The sequence below is a fragment of the Lissotriton helveticus genome, chromosome 6, assembly GCF_964261635.1.
Source record: "Lissotriton helveticus chromosome 6, aLisHel1.1, whole genome shotgun sequence".
Classification (NCBI taxonomy): Eukaryota; Metazoa; Chordata; class Amphibia; order Caudata; family Salamandridae; genus Lissotriton; species Lissotriton helveticus.
This window is the reverse complement of record NC_136067.1, coordinates 159,010,641-159,031,273: the sequence shown is the minus strand read 5'-3', so window position 1 is coordinate 159,031,273 and position 20,633 is coordinate 159,010,641. Positions and strand designations below refer to the sequence as shown.

Genomic DNA, 20,633 nt, shown 5'->3' with positions numbered 1-20,633 from the left:
TGCGTAGTCCACTGTGGACTTTTCAAGAATAATCTGTCGCGATATTGTACCAAAGTGTCTACATTCTTAAATACTTCTTCCGGCGTTAGGCTAAATTTATGGGCCCAATCTCTGATAGTATACAGGATCTGGGGGGCTGTCCCGTCCCTAAAGTTTATTTCCCAAGACCCAATGAGCGAATTGGACATCTCGTATAGCACATGTTGTTGCATGACCGGCTCTAAATCCTTCACAGTACTCCATATGTCAATCAGGGTATATACTTCATTCCGTACCCACTTGACAGCCTGGTCTCCTAGTGCTTCTTTTTCGCCATATTCTACAGATGCTCTAGTGAACAATCGCTTGCTATCTAGGCCTCCTACAGCTCCCCTCGGGGTCGGGTCAAACCCCCTGGGTGTAGTACAAACTCGGGGGGAGGATATCTCCGGCATAGGGAGACTCAAGTGCGTCTGAGGGGAAGTGATCAGTTGTGTAGACTCGGGGACAAGCGTAGCCAAGGCCCCACCTTGAGGAGAGGAAACATCGTTAATTTGTTCATGGGTAACGGAGCCCCGTTCCTCGGGCGCAGATGCCCGTTGTCTAATTTCTGGCTGGACAGGTATTGCAGGGTATATACGCTCCGGGGCATATGGTGGGGGAGGCCTTGCATTTAACAATTCCTCAATCTCATCTTCCGCCCCTTCTCTGGCTACATAACATTGGTCTACCTGAAGTTTAAACCGCCTGTCTGCAATTTCAATATTTTGTTCTACCTTATTTTTATCATATGCGATAGCCTTCTGGGTAATAGTCTGTCCCTGCTCTATCTTCATTAATTTTTCAGATCGAATGCGTCGTCTCTTTGCTTCTTTCTGCCATTTGTTAAGGGTGTCGAACATCGACTGCCGGCTGCGTTTAATAAAAAGACGTTCTTGTAAATATGCCAGTTTTTGTTCATCGAAAGACCCTGTTTTTGGCCACTGTAATTCTATATTGTCCTTGGTGTATTTATGCCACAGAGAGTTAAAAATGAGGGGGCCAATACCATGCTTACAATACATAAAGTGGCTAGGTGTCCCCTCTGGGGGGTTCGGCTGACTCTCGTCTAACCTCCCTTCCTCACTATGGACACAACCAAAACACAATTTGCTAAGGCACGGCATATCGTATTATCTCGTTTCTGGCTGAAAAGGAATTTCTCCGTTAGTACAAATTCAACAAAATTAAATATCACGTTATCTTTGCGCTCTCATTCTCATGGCCATGACACCCATCATCCTCACATCCGTATTTTCCTTATACATCAGACAAACGTAAAACGTGACACATAAGTTCCAGCAATTGCAATCGAAAAAGTGGAGCCCGTCGGCTCCCACTTGAGGAGAACTCTTCTGCTAATTTATTCAAAAGGCTGCAAAAAACACGACCAACAACAGTCTCGTCCTCAGACTGCCTAAAGATAGTTACACAGGTTTTAAACCACAGACCGGTCTACAGGCCATCCGACAGCATTCATGGTTCACCTCCCGAACTGTTCTGGCTAAGCCCGCGTTTCAGCGCCGCTCCAGATTTGTCCGGGTGCTACCCAATCTCAACCATCGGCTTTCCCGAGAACAGTCCGGCCGAGCAGGAACCGCAGTTCCCCTAGGCGTATAATCCTTATCTTTAGTGTACCCAGAGCGTTCGCACGTGCAGTTCCACACTGCCCCCGTCGAACCTCCGACCAAATCCTCTCTGTGACAACTAATGCAAAGTCAGAGTTTCTCCGTGACCATGGGCCACCAAATGCTTAAATCCCGCTATTTAAATCTGCATATGCAATTCAACATATAACGAGACACAACACTCACCTGGTGCACGCAGGTTTGCCGGAACGTTCTTCACTGCCGACGTTTGCCCAGTATCAGCGCTGCAGGTTCTCGGGTTGCACCCAAAGGACTCCGGCGTGGGGTTACTAGCAGCTGAAGCCCTCCGGACCGGGAGGGCAGAGCAAAACCCCAATTTCTTATGCGTCTGGTCTGCAACTCTCCCGATCAAGAGGACCCCTTTCGATGTCGCCTGTGGCTACACAGGGACGACCCCAACGCGGAGTCCCGGCGGAGTCGCCAACTGAAGTACTGAAAATTATATAATCCCCTCCCAACAATAATCATTACATTACCAAGTCCCTTACCATTACCAATAAGCAGTCGGTCGGCAGTGTAGAAGGTTCAAGCGTTTATTAGACAAACACAAACTCTGCCAGAGGAGCTCCTTGCGACCTGACCCAAAAGGTCCGCCAAGAAGACTGCTGGCACATTGTCAGCACATCACATATATACAATTGCGTTGGCACCGGCATGGCCTAACATGGAAAAATACAAATTGGTACAAGCTAGTACAGTAATAGGAAAGCCCATATAAGGCACACAAAGAGCTCCTGATTTCGCTCAGGCAGCAAGGTCAGACGGGTGACTCCCTTCTGTCTTCCCAGAGACAAACCACCCTGCACCCCTCCCGGAATGTGCTTATCGGCCCTTCCTTAGCTAACTACGACCTTGCCGAGCCTACCGAGCTGAAACAGCAGTTTCTGCAACAGTTGGTTTCTTTCCCAGGAGCAGGGCTTTTAGAGCTAAGGGAGAATAAGGTCTGTGCATGTACGATATTAAAGAAGGCCATAGTATGGTATTCATATAGCGTAACGTGGCATGAAGCTAAGTGAAAGTAAATACCGCAAATACTAATTATGCATGTCTACAGTGTGAGTTTAGTGACACCATGCTAATCCTAACATATCGATTATCAATACTACGTGATCAGGAATCGATTCTGGTACCTCATTAGTGTGCGAGTCATACCTTCTATTTTTGTTTTAAAATGTGGGTACTTGTTGAGAATTTCCACTTGTTTTTGCCAGCTGTACTGATTTCGCCAATATGAAGCCACTTTTTGGAGGTAAGTCAAGTTAAACCCGTAGTGGAAGCGGATGTCCTCCAGCGGCGCGGTCCATCTGGTCTGGTCAATTCGTGCATGGAGATCCTAAGTAAAACACATAACAAGAGATTTAAAGAAGAAATGTAAAGGTGAAATGTCATGGCTCAGCATCTTCCATCATTCAGAAACAGGTTCCCATAAAAAGGGAGTAGATCTACAAACTGTATTTTTTTTAAAAATGTGTAAATGACAAATTTTCTCTGGAAATATATAGAAATTAAGGAAATTACAGGCATTTGAATTCTTCTATTTTAGTCATACTTCTGCACTTTACAAGCAGGTGGTAAACAGATACAGATTTAGGGGGAAAAGTGCAGGTGCACATTTATTTTTTTCTCGTTATTTTCTCTACATGGAAAATATTTTTAATTCTGGAGAAATCCCTTAGCCCACACCCTCTGAAGATGTGAACATGTTTTGGGAACTGTCACACTCTCTCACAGTATATTTACTTCAACATTTCTGGAGTAGTTCTCAGTATGCATTTAGGGTGGGGAAATTAATTGGGAATACGTGTGAACCCAAGGACGTTTTCCTGCTTCTCCTCAGGGTAGGAACATGTTTTGGAGGTTTTTTGAAGAGGTGATTTTTCCAGTCTTCTCAGTCACAATGCCTGCTCACTTCAACAGATGTTCATCCTGTCTGGGCAGATGTTGAAGGATGTCCCACCGTATGTGTGGTCTGTCATCAACACGCTCACGCCTTAAGAGGGTGTCACAACTGTTAGGAAATACTTTAGAGGAGACTGAACAACAGAAAAGGGAGTTCACCTCGGGGTGCAACAGGGATAAATTGGCACGCGCGGTTCTCCTGTTCCAACAGGGATTTCTTCATTAAAGCTGGAAGGTCAACTCCTCCTTTGTAGCACCTGAAGGGACCAGGTCACATACTCCTTGGGCTGAGTGAGGATTTTAGTAACTGAGATAATCCGTTCCGTACCTAGAGCAAATGTCCCGTTCTCTTTACCATTTTTGATGCATTCTTTAAACTCTTATTCTTCAACAGGCGATGTTAAAATGTGTTCCTCTTCGAGTGGTAAAGCCAGTAAATGAGTAAATGAAACTAGTGCAAATGTTCTGATTTTTGATGTCAGATGACCATCATTTCATGAAATATAATTTATAATTCTGAAAAAAGATATCTTAAACATCTTTATCTTACCAAAATGTAATTTTAGCTGTACTTTTTTCTAGGTTTGCGCGGCTCACAAACCATTTTCATTTAGTTTGTATTTCTAAGCGAGGCGTTTGAGTGATTTAACAAGAGATAATCCTTCAAATGAATTCCCCTTGAAATTCAAATCACCAGATTGTAACTAAGTAGATTGTAGTTTAGCATTATAGCTTTTCTTAGTAAAGTAAATCGATTTTTAATCTTCCTACTTGCAGCTTTATTTTTGATCACACCAGATACATAAGGCATCTTTATATACCAGGCATCAACTAGATTCTCCTCCCTACAGACCTAGATAAAAAAACTGTCCCTAGACTCCTAGATAAAGGTCACTAAAATGATCATTCAGTATATAATGTCTGAATAGGAATGAACTGAACGGTCCAGATTTAAGGGATAGTAGCACACAGAGACGATTCATCCGTGTTGCTCAATGGAAAGAGTTGCCTGTCGTTACAGAGGAGCCATACACTTTTGAGTAATTCAATAGGCAATTTCAGAAAGCATTGGGGGAGGGGGGTGTCATGACAAACGGGGCCCTAAACCAAGGCAACCGTGAGATGTGACTTGAAACGTGCAACCCTAGCTCAACGAAAGAGCACCCAGCAATGCCATGAACCAGGTTTCTTGCATGCTAAATTAAGTCAGCTTACTACGGTTTGGTTTTGTGATACAAAAAACTTACTGGCTTAACTGGACCACTTGAAAGATGTGTTTGAAACACTTTGCAAGATGGTGCAATGACAGCCATCGCCAAATATGAAAAGCTCCAAGTGCCCAGTAATAATTATTTAACCTCAGAAATGGAGCAGTAGCTTGGGAAATTCTGACTGCAAATGTACATTACTTGAAAGAACTGCAAAAGGGCAGACATTGTGCAGGCAAAGGGTCTTTTCAGAAAACTACAGCTCTTTTTAAAAGGATGAGGGGGAACATAGAATTCAGAGCAAAGACTTCTAGATTTTTGTTTTATAACTAAGAAATGTATTGCTTTTGAATAGTGCCAGTATCTTGATCATTTTCATCTGTCGAATTTGAGGTTATTCTCTTTAAGAGGCAAGCTAAAATAGAGACTGTCAAGAGGATGCTGTCTTTTAAACAGTGGTGGTTCGTCCTAGGGGGTGGGGCCATGGAGCGGACAGGCACTAGGGGTAGGTGCACTGTTGTCAGTGCACATGTGGGTGTAATAGCAGTCTGAGGACGGCCAAACCGACATGGGCACTGAAGCGGTCTCCAACCTTAGTTCCGTTGCTGGGTTGAAGACAGCAGGCACAGGCTCCCAGTGTCTCTGGGTGTGCAAATCCAGGCTGCTCAGGCCAATCCTGACACTGCTGTCATGAATGAGAGCAGCGTTAGGATTGGCCGCAGGGAAGTCTGGGATCTCTTGCCTGCAGTGGAGCCAAACGAGCAGAGATGCGACGGGCATTCAGGTACGTTTTCTGTTGTTGATTTGTTGTGTCCCCCCCACCCCCTCCCCGCCCAGCTACTTTACCCCAGCACCAGTCAAGACTGCTTTTAAACCAAGGATTTTATTACCAAAACAGAAAACAAAATTGACCGATGTTACAACTAGGCTAGCCCCACTTAAAAGTGTTCACCGAGTGTACTATTTGACCGGCACACTCAATAAAAGGGGGTGTTAAAAATGTCCGACCGTAGCAGGCTTGAGGGTTGAATAATGCGAGTGTGCATTATTCCCGAACTCCAGCGAATGTACAGAGGTTGAACTCATCTATTGTAGCTAAGATATCCTTCACACTTCATCTGGAAAACCTAGCTGAGGTGAACGTTAGAGCTGTACCACAGTAACAAAGTGCCTCAAGAAAGTGTAAAAAATACATCACACCAAGTCCTTTATCTGTGAAAACTCCTGTTACTTCACATATCAAAATGATGAGTTTTATGGTCCATATCGGCAGGACAAACCAGATGATATTTATCGAAGAGTAAATGCCTGGTTAATACAGAACATGCAGCTTTTGGTACGTAAGCACTAATATGTGCATGTTATACCCCAAAAACTCATGATTGGCGATAATTATAGCGCCTTGTAAATATTGATAATTATTGCATCCAATAATGGCCAACTCTTGAGGAGGACCTTGTTTGGATATTGAAATTAGACCTGAAAGAGGAACATTCGCTGTTAAGAAGCAAACGAAGAGCACCCTTGGTGTAGACCCATCGTTGTCCGAGATGCTATGTAATATCCGAGCTTCATGGTCAGGTAGGGAGTTGATAAAAACTGACCTTGATGACGTCCGTTGGTATTTTATTATGTCGTTTCTATGTCTATCGATGGTTAAAGTTAGAGAGAATGATTATCGTCGTTTACAATAAATATTATTACGCCAAGTTCGCAGAACTGTTAAAAGAGCTATAGTTATGAAAATCTGATGTGCGTAGTATAAGTGGAACAAAGTTCAAAATGTAGGTGACACGTGTTATTCATCATACATAAGGCTTGTAGTCGTGTAAAGTAAAATTTAATAAAATATTTATTAAGAAAAAAATCACACAAAAAATAAAGGTGTCAAACTTTTTATAGTCTACTTGATGTTTTTTAATTTCGTCAGACATAGAATGTGCTTTTAATCTTTCTTTCTGTCACAACTTACTTTTAACATCTCTTCCGATGCTTCGATTTTAAAAGGGCGCACGGATTTATCTTCTTCCGTTTCCGGTTCCTCCCCTGCTCCCCACCATCTGTCCTCCATTTCCATCGTTTCCTCCTTCTTCTTGAAAATATAATGGTAGATGAGGGCCCCCAGCACCAGGGCCAAGGCAATTTCAAGCAACATGATGGCTGCAATTAATGGACAAGATCTAGGTAAATAAAGGTTAATCTAGTCAAGCAAATGTTGGACTAACACCAATGCATGCATCTATCAATTCATCCATTTCAGAAAAAGCCAAGCAGTGTTGCATGCATTCCACGCACCCATTCATTGTCCTCCTAATGGAACGATCTGTGCAAATCACGCGGCCCCCAAAGTGATTGAAAAACTTTTTTAAACGAAAGCAATGCACTTGGACATTAGAAACATTAGTCTCTACAGATGGGATTAGAATTTTGCAGAAATAACATTTTTGTCAAAGAATTACCTAACTGTGCTGCGAAATTGTGAAAACACTGAGACCGAATTTGCTTGAACAATTCAGCAAAATGTTTCAAGAGTTAAATATGCTGGAGTTAAATGACAAATGCGGGTCATCACTGGCACATATTAGCAGATTGTCTTAAACTCAACCATCACATTGGCCATGTTCTATACCATATTCTATACCATGTCACCTTCAGCACTACGCTAGCCTCAAAAATTGGACCATTAATCTGGGAAGGAGGGGTCTCTTACCAATGTAATAAAGACGCCATAATTAGGTCTGAACACAAGTCTCAGTGAAACTGCTCACACACTGGCAGCTACAGCATGAGCAGCAAGCAATTCCCCAGAAAAATTGTTAATTTCAAACAGCAATAACAACTTTAATGTCAAGAAAACATTGAAAAAGTCCCAAACTAATTTAGAAAAATAGACAAAAAAATGTAGTAGGAAAAAAAGACACAACAACAGTCAAACTGGATAAGAAGAAACAGAGATTTGCACTCTTAGAGTTTTAAGGCAAAACGCATCTAGAAAATGTAAACTTCAATGACAAATATTGGTTTGTGGCCGACTCGGACCTAGACGTGAATTCTGACTAACCGCAATCGAGCAGAGGTCAGATAAAGCAAGCAGTCAATGGTCAAAGTATTAACCCTGGCCCTGAATTTAAAGTTCGGTGACAGGGTTCTGCGTCACAGAGGTTTACGGAGTGCCCGTTTGCCACACCTTCGGTCCATCCGCTTTACGATGAGGTGGGCAGAGCATCAATGTTCCAATGGCAGTGGCAGCTCAGGATTTGCTGTAGCAAAACTTACTCCACTGGGCCGGGGGCCACGGGAGTAGGGGCATGAGACCACCCTCCCCATTTAGCATAGACTGTCTTGGGTCCTATTTTATGTCAGTCAACAATAAAAAAATATATATAATGGTCCCCACACCTTGGGAGAAAACTCTCACGGTATGGCGACCATTATCATTTTATTCTTCAGAACAAACTCCTGCTTTGGGAGTTTGTTTCTGGAAAACATAAAAGTTTGGGGTGCAGCTGCTTTAAAAAGACAGTGGCCGCACCCCAATTTTTCAGCTGCCATAAACACACACAGATCAACGCCGGGCTGGTGGTGAACTTAAAATACGGCGGTCTTCTCTCTGTCATGGTGGAGGATGCAACTTCCTTTGCAACCTGGATGGGCAGAGGAAAGATCACCGTGGACTAAATCAGCCCCACGTCTATTTTTTGGGAGGTCAAAGTCCTCCAGCCAGGGGCGTGGTCCAAGGCTGAAGTAATCAGTGAGGGTCCTCTGAAGTCTGGTAGGTACTTGCGCTCACTAAAGATGGTGGCTTTGGTGTCAAAAGCTTTAAGTGAGACAAAACTGGATTTCATAGCAGCAAAGGTTGCTTAGCTGCTGGGATAGGATTGCGGTCTCAGCCCGGTTCAAGGTTTTACTTCATCACTTTTTTGGGTTCTCAAAATCCACCAGCAAGGCAAGGCTTGAAGCTGTAGCTGGGAAGGACTCCAACAGGCTGAATACCTTTACCTGCTTTTCTTCCCTGCTTAGGGTTCGACCTCTCTTGTGATGGAAAAAAAAAAAACACCTTTCTCCTACTACTAGAAAAGTTTTTTTGGGCCACTCCTTCAGCCCAAGATCCTTTTTAGCCGCTCCTTCAGACCAAGATCTCCAGGGCAGGCTCCAAGCACCAGGTTTCCTTCCAGCCCGGGCTACTGCAGGGTGCACTCCGCAGTGGTTAGCTGGTACTTGTTGGAGTCACGAGTCCTGCTTTTTGTGTCCCTGAAGAAAGCACAGAGGCAGTCTCCCACTTTCCCCTTGGAGAGAAGTTCTAATGCTTGAATGTCAGTGGGAGACGGTAATCCTGGATCGTTTTAATCCAGCAGGGGCTTCTTTCTCCAGATGTTGTCTTGCCAAGTTCATGAATGTTCTGAGGAGGGATGAAGTGCCAATCTTATTCTGTGCACTACTCACTGGCTGGAAAATTCCCAGCACCAAATCCTAACTATTTTTGTGCATTACTCTTGCCTGTTTCTGCAGCACTTTCTAGTTGTTTTACTTTAACACCCCCCCAAGAAACTCTAAATCCAAGATGATTATCCCTCTGTTCCTCCCTTAACTATTTCCTGCCCCTTTGTCGGATCAAAATCCGCGGGTGAAGGGGGCTGATCCTGCCAGGCCCATTTGGCATTAACAACTCAAAAGAGGGGGAATGAAGGTTGCCCTTTGTTCTGCCAACTGCTGCGGCCCCCCTCAGACATAATGATTCAGAAAAGGGGGTGGTGATGAACAGAGTGCCTGAATTAAGCAGACCACTCTTACCCAGTCCAAAGATCAGGGCTTGATCCATCACCGTTTTTTAGCTCACTGCACCATCCCAGCTCAGAACTTGGCTATATGCAAATTAGTCTGTTCCTGTCCCAGTGCATGATGGGAACAGGGCAAACCAAACTACCAAGCCAATTCTTATACTGGGAAGGAAACAAGCTTCCGGGGACCGGTTTCTGCCATTTCAGGCGTCGTCGGCCCGGCTTGCTTGAATCCTGATGGTGCAATGAGCAAGGGACTCACTGCTCCATCAGGATTCCAGCAAGCCGGGCCGACGAGGCTGAAATGCCAGAAACCGGTCCCCGGTAGCTTGTCTCCTTTCTGGTGAAGAATTGGCTTGGTAGTTTGGTCTGCCCTGTTCCCATGATGCACTGGGCCAGGGACAGACTAATTTGCATATAGCCAGGTTCTGAGCTGGGATGGGGCAGTGAGCTAAAGAACGGTGATGGATCAAGCCCTGATCTTTGGACTGGGTAAGAGTGGTCTGCTTAATTCAGACACTCTGTTCATCACCACCCCCTTTTCTGAACCCCCTCAGACATAGCTAACCCCTGGTAGGTGGCCAGTTGTATTAAAGTTCTGTAAAGCCTAAAGCATCCTGCACGGTCTGTTGTCTCAGGTTAACACAGTGGCATCTGCAGGTTGAGGGCTCCTCTGGGACGATGGAAGGATAGTGGACGTTACCAGACACGCTGCACACCCTTCTTATAAAATTGCATTGTACTGTGTTTTCCATTTATACAGCGCTTTCCACTCCTGACGAGGTGTTGATGCGCTTCAACGCCAGTCAGCACGCCGCTCTGGAACCCAAGGTTAGTGGTTAATCGGGTGCTTCAGGTGATTGCTTCAGAGCACAACACTAATCCCAGTAATCAGCAAACTATTCCATGCATTCACTCCAGTCTCGTCGTACTAGATTAAAGTAATAGGAGCCAGGAATGATCATGACTGAGGGGAAAGGGGAATATGCAAGTTCATGCAGATGATTGATGGGTTTAACAGATGAGCTAGAGGAGATTAACTAGTGTTAGCTTGCAGGGGTATCTAAAAGGAGAGCTGGTGATCTTTGAAATGAGGTGTGGGCAATCTGCTGAACTACAATAAGAGAGATAAAGGTAAACATGTATGTGACTTGGAGAAGGTTGAATACACTACAAGACATGGTAAGGGAACATTGCAAATCTGGAGCCATTTTTGCAAAGTATTTAGACCTCGAGAAAGGAATGGTTTACTAAGACTGGGTCCTTCATTTAAAGTCCCTTCGAAAAGACGGCTCCTAACGAGAGAGGAGACTCGCGTGGTTCTCATTACTCAGCTCGGTTCTGCCAAGGATTACGTATAGAACTATACAGCTGGAAGCTGTTCTTGAAGTATTCTGTAGAGCAGCTGTGAAGTCTGCATGCATGCATTCACCAGAAATCCTGTTCCAGGTAAAGATCCTGTAGGTGTAAGATAGGTTTTGTTTGAAAGCAAATATTTGCCTTGAACATTGTTGGCGGACGCGTGTGCCCTATAAATCAGAGGAAAAGATCCATCTAGCATTATTGTGTATCTGGGCATCCTGTGAGGTTTATAATCTTTTTCGGGTTAGTTTCTGGCTAGTTTGATGTTGGAGAGCTGAGTGACCTAGACCTTTACTCTGGACCCACCAGCCAGTTCGCGACTGAAAGCCAATAGGAATGACTAATCCATGCAATGGCTACTTTTGCAATGCTCCTTTAGAGTGCACAACGCAAAGGTTCGACCACCTACACACATCTGGATACCCACACTGGACCTCAGTAGCAACCACTTACCTGTCTAGGTGTAAAGGTATATTCGGTTATGTAGAGAAAGCTACAGAATCCACAGTTTTATATGCATACCTTTCTTTGAATGGAATGTCTGCTGGTGGACAATCTACCAATTTACGGTGTATGTGCAGATGCATGTACAATCAGACATCCGAATAACTGCAACTCCTACCGGTCCTTTTGTGAAGTCCATTAAACTTTTAAAAATCCCTTCAAGATTGGATTCCTTAGTAGGTGATGGCAACCCCCGTTTCACCAGGCAAAGCTGTGGCGCCAGGCATTGGGTATGAACCAATCACTGTGGAGCAGAAAGGGCAGTTGGACATTATAGGTTGACAGTTTGAAGTCTAGGGGGTTGCAATGCCATAATCTGGGGCATCCCCATCCCTTTCCCACTTAAAGGCAACTTTGCCCTGGACTAACAACCAACTCTATTCTGGTCTGCCACGCCTGCCTAGGTGTGTCCAATTTATCAACAAACCTATGAACAGCCAAGAAAGGCAGACCACAGCCCTTAATCTTCACCTGCAGTTGATGTGGCAATCTATAATGTCAAACTGAGAGACCAGAATAAGCCCAGAAGAAACACCAAATGGAACCTTGTTGTGCGGAAAGGAAGAGAGATGGTGGCAACCCCACTCAGCGCTTCATGATTGATACTGGTTATATGTATTACAAGAAAGTTGCAAGAGCCGAGGGACTGTATGACACAGAAGGGACACATTTGTTCCTAAGTGTCCCATATCCCGTATCTGAAGTTATTCACTCACTAACAAAAGGTGGCATGTGTAATCCTCGGGCCTAAACCTCCCCCGAATATTACGTTGTATTCTGGAGGTGGGCTCCTTAGTGAGGACAGAGCAAAACAATTTTAGTCACTTTAACCCAGTAGGTTGGATATTGAGTTCATAAGAGTCCAGCACATTCGCTGTCATTTTAAAGGTGTTGAAAAAAATCCCCCCCCCTCCCAAAAAAAAAAAATATATACGTGCATGGTAGAACATACCTATGTTTTATTATTGTCTTCTGTAACTATAAAAACAAAAGGGTTAGTAACTACCGTTGATGTCTTATCTGGCAACATATTTCATAGGACAACGAAAGGAGGCGTGGGTTACTGTGCCCTACATTCACTTACACTGCCTTACCCGGGTGATGCCAACGTGTGTGTAGGGAGCAAATGTGTGTGGGTCTGAACTTAAGCTCTGTGTACTAATCTTAACCCAATGTGGTGGAAGGGATCTTCTTTCTGGAGTCAACAAAACATTCTTTGGTGCATGTGCTATGTTTCCAAGCCCCAATGATGGCAGGGTCTCTGGAAGAGAGGTTTGCCCTTTCCTGCATGAGACACACAGAGCAGAAGTGGAAGGCACGCCAGGCTCGGTTACTGACTACTAGAAAGCTAAGCAGCATATGCGTGCAAGAGGGTCATTAGTGATATATGGGGAATAGTGTATCCCGTGCGAACACCCAAAGGAGCCATGGAGCTGCACGCTAGAATTCTACATGTCCGGAGGACCCCGGTTAAATATGAAATGCACCTTAAAGGTACCTGCATGCACAACGTTTTGGCAGAAGGACCCAATACCAGGACTCCACATTTAGAGAGGCACGCTATTCCAGAAGTGTTGGTGGGCTGGCCTTTCGGCATGGTTGTGGGTATATTATGTTGGTCTATGTGTACAAGTGCCTGTAGGTTTGTGTGCATGGGTGGTTGTGGTTGATCTGTTTATGCATTGATGCTCTGTGTACGTGGTTCATCCATGTGTGTATGCATGTTGGTTGTCTGAGTGTGCATTCGCCATATAAAAGCTAAACCTACTGGAAGTGCCAATGCCTGTTAATTCAGATTCCCTTTACGATACCCCCGAGATCCTGTTGCGCATGGCAGGGTTGTTTGATTATGCAGGGAGTGATAGTAAAGGCCGTGTTTTATGCGAATAAGCCAATTGCCTCCACCAAGCAAGACATTAGGTCAAAAAAGCCACTTCAAGTACAACAATCTGAGGAACATGCAGCATCAGATGTCCTTTTAGGAGAATGTGCTGTAGGAAATCATTCAGATCAAGGGTTGTAAGGTCATGTGGCTAGAGATATAAAAGCAGCCTGAAAAGCATCCATGGCGGGGCAGGAGCCCTGTACTCCACAGAAAAAAAATCCTTTGTCCGAGAATAATTGTCCATGTAACATTTGGCCAAGCAGTGCATGTACAGGAACAAAGAAAAAGAAACAGTCAATGTGTGGTTGGGCGGGTAGCTGCTTTTTTTTTTAAGAGTGAAAGAGCTTTAATGGGCAGTGGGTTTATACAGTTATTGCAGTGCAGGGTGAGTCCATTTCTGGGCTAAAAACAAAGCAACTGGGGTGAAAATGGTAAAATGGAGATTAAAATAAGCAAAAAAGATACTGGACAGGGCATGGGAGTGCGGGAAGGGCATCATATATGAGGAATTCACAGAATGGGAGTTTACCACAGTGAATTTCTACTGTGAAACACAACTCGCATCTCTCCCCATAATGCTTCCTGCTCCAACATCCAGTGTAATGACTCTATGCAGAATTGTAAATCAGACAGCCGCACTACCAACATGGCACATCTTGACTGCTTCTTACCAGTCAACATCTACCCAGAAGATTCACAGATAGTCCTTGAAATAAGCCTTATTTCAGTATCACCCACATATCACTGCCCCTTCCTCCTCGAACAGCTGCCTCCGGATAACATAAAGAACTAGAGTGCTCGCCTAGCTTGCTGAAAGGCCCTGCACTGGGAGACATGTTGCTAGGGAAGATAGCTCTTGAATCATTCACTTTTCTTTATAGAAGAATGAATATGTACATGAAAAAGGCCATCTCTACTGCTACACGTTCCAGAAGTAAATGAGCCCCAAACACACTCCTTTCAGCGGTTTGTATTACATGTTTAAAGTGTTCCCACTCTGAAAAGCATATAGCCATGACAGCTTTCACTAATTTAAAATATTTACCACACAGTTCTGTCTGATTTACAATGCTACTTACATTTTTTTTTATTATTTACCTTTGGAACTAGTTGTTCATTAGGTAAACACAGAAGCAGTATGTATTGTATATATTGGCAACAAATATATAATTAAGCATGTTTTATCAACTCCGTATACTTGACTAACAATAAAAATGACTTTGAAGCCAGTGCACGTTTCCCCAAGGGGGTGCAACTAGTGACAAGAAGAGAGAAGTAAAAATAAAAATATTCTGTCCAAACAGCAACCCATTTGGAGCTAAACCCATTTTTAGCTAAAATATGTTGTCACCCTTTCGATGTGATCCTTTCGGAGATCCTCAAAGCAGGTGTCCACTGCGATGCATCTCATTAGGACAAAATGGCGACGCCTAATCACCAAAACAAAAATCCAACAGGTATACTCTTTGACCCTTCCACCTAAATATCACCAGGAAAAAAACACAATCTAACAAACATTTTGTACATTTCACCTAGATTGTAAAGGTTTCATGTACAATACCAATATTATCCAGGGAGTAGAGCACTTCCAAGTAGATATTGACGGTGGTGACTGGCCTGACTCCAGGCCAATACACCGCCCTTCCATGGAAAATACTGCTGATGTATTATCCACAGGACTGAAAATACAAAACCCTCCTCTCTTGTGGCGACATGCATGTACGGTGGCTGTAGTAGGACAACAGTGTTTTATAAAATTGACCTGAGCTCCTGCATCTTGGCACAGAGGTGCATCAGTGAACATTTACAAAAACCACAGTAAAAGGCAGCAGGCTTGACTTTTGCATACAACAGCCGCACAGAAGCATAGATTATCAAATGACATATGTATACATACATCAGGGGTGTCCACTATATGTTCAGAAAGGCCAATTTCCCAGGTTGGACAAAAAAGATAATAGACATAAAATGCATCTGAATGGAAATCATTTCCACAGATAGTGGTTATCCTCAAAATCTGGCGTGGATCTAGCTGTCCAGGAGCTATAGGTGCACACCTAACATATACACACACACAGGCAGAAGAGCAGACTGTGAAATGCTTCCATTTGTACAAAAAACAATACACAGAGGCATGAAAAAGACAATACTTGTACAGGCTCCCATACAGAGACAACACAAGTACCGACCGCCACCTATGAACACAGCGCACAGACAGCGATGTGGCGCACACACAAAAGCAGACAACACATGCACAGGCACACATGAACAGCTGCCAAGATACGCCATGGCACTGGGGACACAGCAAAACCACCATGAACGGATGAATAAAAGGATTTTGCATGCTGAGATGATCAAATCTACAATTAGGGCATGATTATAAATTGGGTGGAGCAGTATCCGGGGTGGAATACTGCTCTGCCCATCTATAACCAGCTCGGTGTGGACGCACCCAGATGTCTCTGATGTGGGAACACACATTGTTTTACCTGGCGGGCTGGAAGCGCAGCCTGGACTTGGCCCCAGGCCAACCCCCTTTCTTGGCGTAGGTGGAGCTTTGAACAGCCCAGAGCCAGGGCTGTCCCTAGGCGCCCTCTCCACCCCACCTTTATTTACTAACTGCTCAGAGCAGGTGAGAAATGGAAGCAGATTTGTACAAGGATTTGCTGCTCCGCATGCTACGAGACCTTATCTCTGGGTTTTATTTAATAGCATACACGGCTTGAACCTATGTCATGTTTAAGGTGGGACATTTTTATTTTTCAACAATGCTTCCCTTGTTTTGCCATAACATTTCTGTTCCTGTCATATCTGCCTCTGGGCGAAACAGGCAAAGTCAATGCGATTCTGCATGTGTTTTCAGCGCAGTCCTAGGGGTCCCGCTACTGAGTGATGTGCCGACAGCGGAGAGTAAATAATGCAAGAAAGCACTTGCACCAGTATGACTGCCTCTGTACTTCTGGGGCTGCAAGAGATTAGCTTTTATTAAACACACTCTCCATAAATAAAGCAGATCTGAAAAGTCTGGTCTTGGCAGATTACATTTCCCTTATACCACTTCTACTACTAGGGAGTGAAAGAGAGGTTGTGCTCTTAGAAGATACAGGATAAACTTATCAGAAACAGGCTGGATTTCAAAACTGAACTCGACTTGATTCAGAGCCTCATTATATCCAATGGCACTTGTAATACGGCAGACTGGACAGCAGTTGTATTTGTGATGGAGCATGCTGTCCGCTGAACTCTAAATCAGGCCTAAGTATGCAACCATTGTCTGCTGTTGCAGCGGCTCTTCCCCCTTCGTAGAACAGTCCTGCTATACAAATGACCCTCCATCTGCCCGGCTGCCACAGCCCTGGAGAAGGATTTCTTGTTCCTGGACACATCACACTCCCCTGAACATGCAATCACTGGTGAAAAGTACACGGTCTTGCACGGATGTAGCTACACGAATGCACCGCACACCGCAAGTCCACCTGAGCCTCCCTAGGCGCCCTATTGACAGCACACCCCAGACCAGCTCGATAGAGGTGATGGTGAAGTTCAGACACCTCCTGCTGGCACACAAATGGGCTAATCCACATCAATGAAACCGCACTGCAGACGTCACTGAGAGCCAAAAGTCCACCCCCAGCAAGCTCCACACACACAAGGCACGCCAGGGATATCGGCAGGCAGGCTAAGCACCTCAACAAACGCAGACCCAAGGTTTGCCACACTATTCCCCACAGCCTCACTCTCATCCTGCAGTGCCCCGCGGCTCAGTCTACTGGACCACTGCACAAAATGACTGCTGGCCGCAAGGCAGGCACCTGTGACGCACTTCCTATGAAGTTACTATAAAAACAGAAGCCATGCTGAAGCGCTAGCCAACAACAGCCTAGAATCACACAGCACGCATGCGGCCAGGGGAAGCAAGGCCTGCAGTTGCGTCAGAAATCTGAAACTACATCATCTGGTCTGGTCACTAACGCAAGGCCCCGGAAGGGCCACAGGAAATACATGGGCCCTCTATAAGTCAGAGACTCTAGGCCTCTGAATGATCTCAAGAATACACAGATCCCATAAAATGTCTTATGGATGCAACCCCACGAGGGACCTCCTACTTTCAGAGGTTAGCATTAGAAAATTGCAGGCTTACGCATGGCGCAAAGAGAACCGAGCAAAAGACACTGTCTACATGCAGCACACAAAATAAAACAAGAACTCCCCGAGATCACCAAAAACAACAGACTCAGCCATTACCTTCAGCCAAAAGTAGCCCACGCCCCCTTTCAAGATAGCCCCACTATGCCTACTCCCACTTCAACGCCAGACCAGGAGTGGAACATCAGTGCTGGAATTTGAAAAAATATTACTGCAGGAACCCATACATTGGAGGTCAAAGTGCGACAGAGGGAAGGGGCAAAGCCATGAGGGGCAGAGTTTGAAAAGTAGGATCTGACAGTCAACTTCTACATTTATTTTTTAAAAAATCTGCTGCAAGGAAATTGGCAACAATGACAAAGGGTGACAGCAAATCTGTTCTAGATTACTTAATGGGTCACAAAGAGGCTGCATTTTAAAATATCTTACAGGGTTAAAACACCTGCTGCAGAGATATTTGTTTGCCCAGCACTTCTGATGGGATTTTAATAGCAGTAAGAGAACTCTAGTGGTTCAAGCAGTTCTGGGAGAGTTGTCTCTTTTGTCCAGTCACAATTCTGGTTCATAAAGTAGCACGGAGGGCTTATGTGCCTGCTGCAGAGCACGCCATGTCCCATGCAAGTCCAAGATTTTAATGTTATGATGATAAATAAGCAGGCCACTGCTTTTGACACAGATCATTTTGTTACTTCCACTTTTCACGTTGCAATCTTAAAGTAGCACACTGATCTATTTACTGGCATCAAGGAGCTGCATGGAAATTGCAAGTCATGGGTTTAAATTCTTATGTTTTTTTTCCTCAATCTGTTCTTAATCACTGCGTTATGTTTTATATCCTGACTGAGTGTTTCTCCCGACGGTTCACGGATTAAGTATGGCTGATGCATGCTTCCTACACTTTCTTACCCTCATTGTCTTAAGTAACATTTCTTGTACATGGATTTACCACTTATGATTTGTGTCAATGTGTGTGTGATGTAGAGCGCTCTGACACCCCACACTACGATGAATAATATTATGAAAGAACAAAACAGAAAATACATTAGTAGGTGCATTGTATGCACATCTCTTACATGTGGAGAGAAGGTGTGAGGGGTGGGTTGAATAAAGTCAAAACCTGCCTCCTGCTTGTCACAGTTTCTTAGTACTAAAGTGATAAGTTAAGCACCTTTGTTTTCTTCAATAATATTGGCATCTAAGTGTTAGGCTCTAGATGGCTTCCAGCCAGGACAATACTTGAACTAAAAGTAGGGCTGATGGTGCCTTAAATCAGGCCTTTATAAGTCCCCGGCTGGAAGTGAAAATAAGAAAGTCCCAGTGCTGCCTGCAGGATACTGCTCCAAAGAGAAAGCAGACAACACGTGGGAGCCACTGAATTATGTCCCAGTCCGAAATTGCACCAGGACAAATTCAGGATATTTCCCTTTGTTGGCCAGATCCGGCCCAGAAATAACTGCAAAATGAAACGAGAAGCATAATAAGAGAAAAATTCATTTTTTTACAAAGAATTGGTTGACTAAAATAAGTTGAAAAAACAAGTTTTGTTGTAAATGATTTATTGAGTGGATCAGATAGCGAATGGATGAAGCAAAATAGAGGGATATTGAGATTAACTCTTGAAATATTGGTTAGAAAACCTAAGATAGTTAATTCATGGTATCGGTCTTAAAAAAAATTTCGATAATTAGTACCATAGGCATCACTCTGTAAAAGTCTAGTTTGTATTCCCGGGTGCCTATATGGTCTAACGGGTGGCCTCCTTGATAGTAGCGGAAATAACTGCCAGCACCAGGATCCATCACAAAACCCCTACTTTCCAGCACTCCATAACATCATGCTAGGATCACTGTTTCTGCTCCACAACTCAAGTAAAACAGTAGGCACCAGGTGGGCCCCATAGCTAACAATCCACAACTATAGGAAATATTGAAAGCAGTCAAAAAGGACCACACCACCAAGGAACCTCTCCCCTTCCACGTTGCTGACCCAGCCATTTTCCATATTGAGGAAAGCACAATATTATTATTATTTGGTCATTTGATATCACACACTACTCGCTACCGGAGGAGTATCTCGGCGCTACGCTGCACAAGAAGAGAAATGGAGGGAATCTAAAACAGCCAAGTCTTAAGCCCCTTCTTAAAGGAGGGGAAATCTGGGTAAGAGCGAAGGCAGAGAGGGAGTTTATTCCAGTGATAAGAGAAAGATCTGCCCCAATTTCTCGAGGTTCGGATACGAGGGATCACCAAACGCGCCTTGTCTGAAGAACTCAGACATCTTGAAGGAAGGTATAGATTTAGTTGAGAAGACAAATAAGTGGGCAGAGACTTGTGAAGTGCTTTGTGTGTCAGACAGAGTTTAAAGATAACACCCTTCCTAATAGGCAGCCAATGAAGCTTTCTAAGGATCGGGGTGGAAAATGAGCGAGAGGGAAGATTACAAATCAGCCGAGCTGAAGTGTTGTGGACCACCTGAAGTTCGACAGCAAAGTGTCATTTATGGAGGTCAGCAGGGTGTTCCCATAATCCTGGCGACTGGTGATGAGAGCCAAGACAAGAGTCTTCCTAGCAGTATCAGGAAGCCACGGAAGGGCTTTTTTTTTAAAAGCAGATGCAACAAGTGGCGCTAACTTGATCTTTCATGGAAAGAGATGGATGCAACTTCACACCAAGAGTTTTTACTACCCGCTCAGGTGCAAGGGCCGAGCAGAGTTGTGTGGGCCAAAATCGGCTGCCCATAAATTGGTTGCTTTGTCAAATAGCATGATCTCGGTCTTGTTGCTGTTTAATTGGAGACAGTTGTTACTCACCCAAACAGCGACTTCCATCGTGAAGTTTGCAAATGTACACTTTACCTTGTCAGGAAAAGGACTGAAGGAGAATAGTAGTTGAGTATCATCTGCATATGATACGATCTCCACACTGCAGGCTCCAATGATTCGGGCTAATGGCGCCACAAATAGAGGTTAAACATAGTAGGGCTCGGCACAATCCCTGGGGTACTCCCTTGTCCATATGCATCAGTCGAGACTTGAAACCATAGAGACTTAGGACTAAAAACATTGATATTAATACCGTGAAGTGTGACGGTAATTACCAAGAATGCTGTAATATAGACGGGCACTGAAATACCCATATACAGTTACCGGATATCAGTGGCGGCTCCTCTGCAATGGCGGATGAGA

At 44.3% G+C, this 20,633-nt stretch overlaps 1 protein-coding gene across 6 annotated transcripts in view; it reads right to left on the bottom strand.

Annotated features, from left to right (window-relative positions):
• Window positions 1-20,633, bottom strand: part of LOC144762369 (epoxide hydrolase 1-like) — a 324,885-nt gene that overhangs the window by 110,108 nt on the left and 194,144 nt on the right. For 4 of the 6 annotated variants that reach the window (XM_078647535.1, XM_078647538.1, XM_078647536.1 and 1 more), the window contains 2 exons: window positions 6,747-6,934; window positions 2,820-3,000 (listed from right to left, as the gene is read on the bottom strand). In XM_078647535.1, the coding sequence (XP_078503661.1) occupies window positions 2,820-3,000; window positions 6,747-6,929 (364 nt within the window). In that variant the 5' untranslated portion in view covers window positions 6,930-6,934. Of the gene's footprint in view, window positions 1-2,819; window positions 3,001-6,746; window positions 6,955-20,633 lie in introns of all 6 variants that reach the window. The other 2 variants (XM_078647539.1, XM_078647540.1) reach the window with 1 other exon arrangement.